The sequence below is a fragment of the Mesoplodon densirostris genome, chromosome 1, assembly GCF_025265405.1.
Source record: "Mesoplodon densirostris isolate mMesDen1 chromosome 1, mMesDen1 primary haplotype, whole genome shotgun sequence".
NCBI lineage: Eukaryota > Metazoa > Chordata > Mammalia > Artiodactyla > Ziphiidae > Mesoplodon > Mesoplodon densirostris.
In genome coordinates, this window is record NC_082661.1 from 13,100,455 (window position 1) to 13,103,667 (window position 3,213).

The 3,213-nt window shown below is 60.0% G+C and overlaps 1 protein-coding gene across 1 annotated transcript; it reads left to right on the forward strand.

Moving 5' to 3' along the window:
- Nucleotides 1-1,738: 1,738 nt before the first annotated feature.
- On the forward strand, nucleotides 1,739-2,851 carry PRLHR (prolactin releasing hormone receptor). The gene has a single exon (XM_060098604.1). It carries the CDS (start codon nucleotides 1,739-1,741, stop codon nucleotides 2,849-2,851), a length of 1,113 nt encoding a protein of 370 aa, XP_059954587.1.
- The last annotated feature ends 362 nt before the right edge of the window (nucleotides 2,852-3,213 follow it).

The following is a 3,213-nucleotide window of genomic DNA, read 5'->3' on the forward strand; positions in this document are numbered from 1 at the left end:
CCTTCCTACCTTCCCCAACTTGGTTCGGGTTAAATTTACATTTCAATGATGACTTAATACTACTAAAGATTGTATGTAACTTTTAAGTTTCTCAAATGTTTGTTATCCTGGTAGAAATCCTGCATATATATGTGTGTATGTGCGTGCGTGCATGCACGCGCGTGTGTGTATATGTGTGTGTGTGTATGTGTGTGTGTGTATGTGTGGTGAGGCGGCCTAAGAGTGCTTATTTAAGGAAAAAGAGGGTAGGGTCTCAGAACTGACATTCCTTACTGGTATTGTCAGGCAGATACGGATTAGAGTTTGGTAGCCGAGAAAGAGGGAGAGAAAAAGGGAGTAGCGGAGGAGTGGCGAGCAGGTACTGCAGTGAGCCTGTCTAAGGTCAATGGCACGAAGGCTGCAGTTTCTGACCCAGGGAGGTAAAAGACAGCGCCGTCCTTGGCACTATTGTGCGGTGACCCGTAGCAGGAGCACAAGTCACCACCCTCCGACCCCCAGAGACCCCGGCCCATCTTCCTCCACTCCGCCCTCCAGCTCTTGAAGTCTGCAGCTCCGGCCCAGGATGCAGGCGGCGAGGCAGCTCTTTGAACCCGGCCAGGGACCAGGTTCCTTCTCCAAATGTACGGGACACAGAGAGGGGCTGCACTCCCTCATCGTCCGCTGGCAGGCACTCGCGCGCGGCGCAGCCCGGGCCGTGGGAGCTGTCCGTGGTGCTGAACGCTTTCTTGGGCTTGGTCGGCCCCGCGACTCTCGAATCGCGTCGCCAGCCTCGGCGGAGGGAGGGCTCAGTGGGTCCCGCGGAGCGCGAGCGCCCGAAGGCCTGAGGCGAGCTCCAAGCTCGAAGATTTAGATCCCTGACAGAACCCCCTATGCGACTCCGTTAGCGCAAGCCAGGACTCCACGCAGGATCCAGCGCTTGAGGGCGAGTCCCTCATCTTTCCCCTACATCCCGTCGTGGATCTCAACTCCCACCCGCCTCCTCCCCTGCGCCTTCCTTGTTCAAAGAGCACCAGGTCCTGCCGAGAGCCCGGGGCTTCACGCCCCTCCTCTGCCTAGTCCACTGCGCTCTCCTCCAGAGCGGGACTCTCCCAGGGCGCAGCAAGCTCCCGCAGCAGAGGTTCTCCCTCGCCCCTCCGGCCCAGGTTTCCGGCCGCTCCTTCCTCTTCTGTTTCTATTCTCCCCCCACTATCCACCTCTCTAGTTCTCTAAGCACCGAGTCGGGAGGTGCGTGCTCCGCCCCTTTTTTCCGTACAAGGGCGCGATGGAGTTGGGGGCGGGGCGGAGGGGAGTTGCCGCGAGCCCACTGGGAACGCTTGAATCTCTTCAGCTCCGCGGAGAAGCGGAGAAGCGGAGAAGGGTGCACGGCCGTCTTGGGTGGAGGACCTCTAGGCACCGCCAGAATTCTCCCCCTCGTTCCCCGGAGCGCTTTTCCATCCGCCAAGCCCCAGTCACCAGGTAGGACTGTGCTCCTGGATCTGGCCTGTGGGGACGGTGAGGGCTCTAGATAGAGTAGAAGGCATTTAAATAACCTGTGCACATCTAACTCATAGATTTAATTTTACAGAGGTAGGGGTGACGGCACTTTAAATTTTGTTGTTATTTATTGTGGCCAGTCATTCCCGAGGAATATTTGGGTCCCTGAAGTGTGTGTGTGTATGTTGAGGGGCGCAGTTGGTGTAGGAGGGGGCGGAGAGAGAATGGGAAGTGACGGGCTTTGATTCTCTTTGGACAGGTGGCCATGGCCTCACTGCCGACTCAGGGTCCCGGGGCCCCTGACTTCTTTTCTGGGCTGCTGCCGGCGGCTTCAACTGCGACCAACCAGAGCTCAGAAGCCTTGGTGGGCAATGGGTCGGCGGCTGGTCCGGGTGCTCAGGCCATCACGCCATTCCAAAGCCTGCAGCTGGTGCATCAGCTGAAGGGGCTGATTGTGCTGCTCTACAGCATCGTGGTGGTCGTGGGGCTGGTAGGCAACTGCCTGCTGGTGCTGGTGATCGCACGGGTGCGTCGGCTGCACAACGTGACCAACTTCCTCATCGGTAACCTGGCCTTGTCGGACGTGCTCATGTGCACCGCCTGCGTGCCGCTCACGCTGGCCTACGCTTTCGAGCCACGCGGCTGGGTGTTCGGCGGCGGCCTGTGCCACCTGGTCTTCTTCCTGCAGCCCGTCACCGTCTATGTGTCTGTGTTCACGCTCGCCACCATCGCGGTGGACCGCTACGTCGTGCTGGTGCACCCGCTGCGCCGGCGCATCTCGCTGCGCCTCAGCGCCTACGCGGTGCTGGCCATCTGGGCGCTGTCCGCGGTGCTGGCGCTGCCGGCCGCCGTGCACACCTACCACGTCGAGCTCAAGCCACACGGCGTGCGCCTCTGCGAGGAGTTCTGGGGGTCCCAGGAGCGCCAACGCCAGCTCTACGCTTGGGGGCTGCTGCTGGTCACCTACCTGCTCCCCCTGCTGGTCATCCTCTTGTCTTATGTCCGGGTGTCGGTGAAGCTCCGCAACCGCGTGGTGCCGGGCTGCGTGACCCCGAGCCAAGCGGACTGGGATCGCGCGCGCCGCCGCCGCACCTTCTGCCTGCTGGTGGTGGTGGTGGTGGTGTTCGCCGTCTGCTGGCTGCCCCTGCACGTCTTCAATCTGCTGCGGGATCTCGACCCGCGCGCCATAGACCCCTATGCCTTCGGGTTAGTGCAGCTGCTCTGCCACTGGCTCGCCATGAGCTCGGCCTGCTACAACCCCTTCATCTACGCCTGGCTGCACGACAGCTTCCGTGACGAGCTCCGCAAGCTGTTGCTCACGTGGCCCCGCAAGATCGCGCCGCACGGCCAGAGCGTGACAGTCAGCGTGGTCATCTGATGCCGCTGCGCCAGGCCTTGGGGAACTCCATGTCCGCTTGTCTCCGAGGATGCCCACCCGAGGCCGGACTGGAGAGCTTATTCCAGAGCTAAGCTAATACTAAGCCAATAAGGGGCAAAGCTTCCAGCCCAGCCTTCTTGTCCAGCTGTCTTTCCTTGTCCTGTGTCTTTGTAAAATGCTAAGTGGGCTTTGTTGAGAGTCGTGTGCTTTGCTTGGAGGAGGCCGGGGAGAGGAAAAGAGGATTTATTTCCTCCGTTTGCCCCTGAAGGCCAAACAAAGCACTTTCTCCTGGTTCAGAACAGTACTTCAGAACCGTAGCTGTCTTCCTTTGCTTCCTCTTCTCTTGCTCAATGGGGAGATGA

Excerpts from the sequence above, each read along its gene's own strand:
- PRLHR (XM_060098604.1), top strand. The coding sequence starts at position 1,739 with ATGGCCTCACTGCCGACTCAGGGTCCCGGGGCCCCTGACTTCTTTTCT.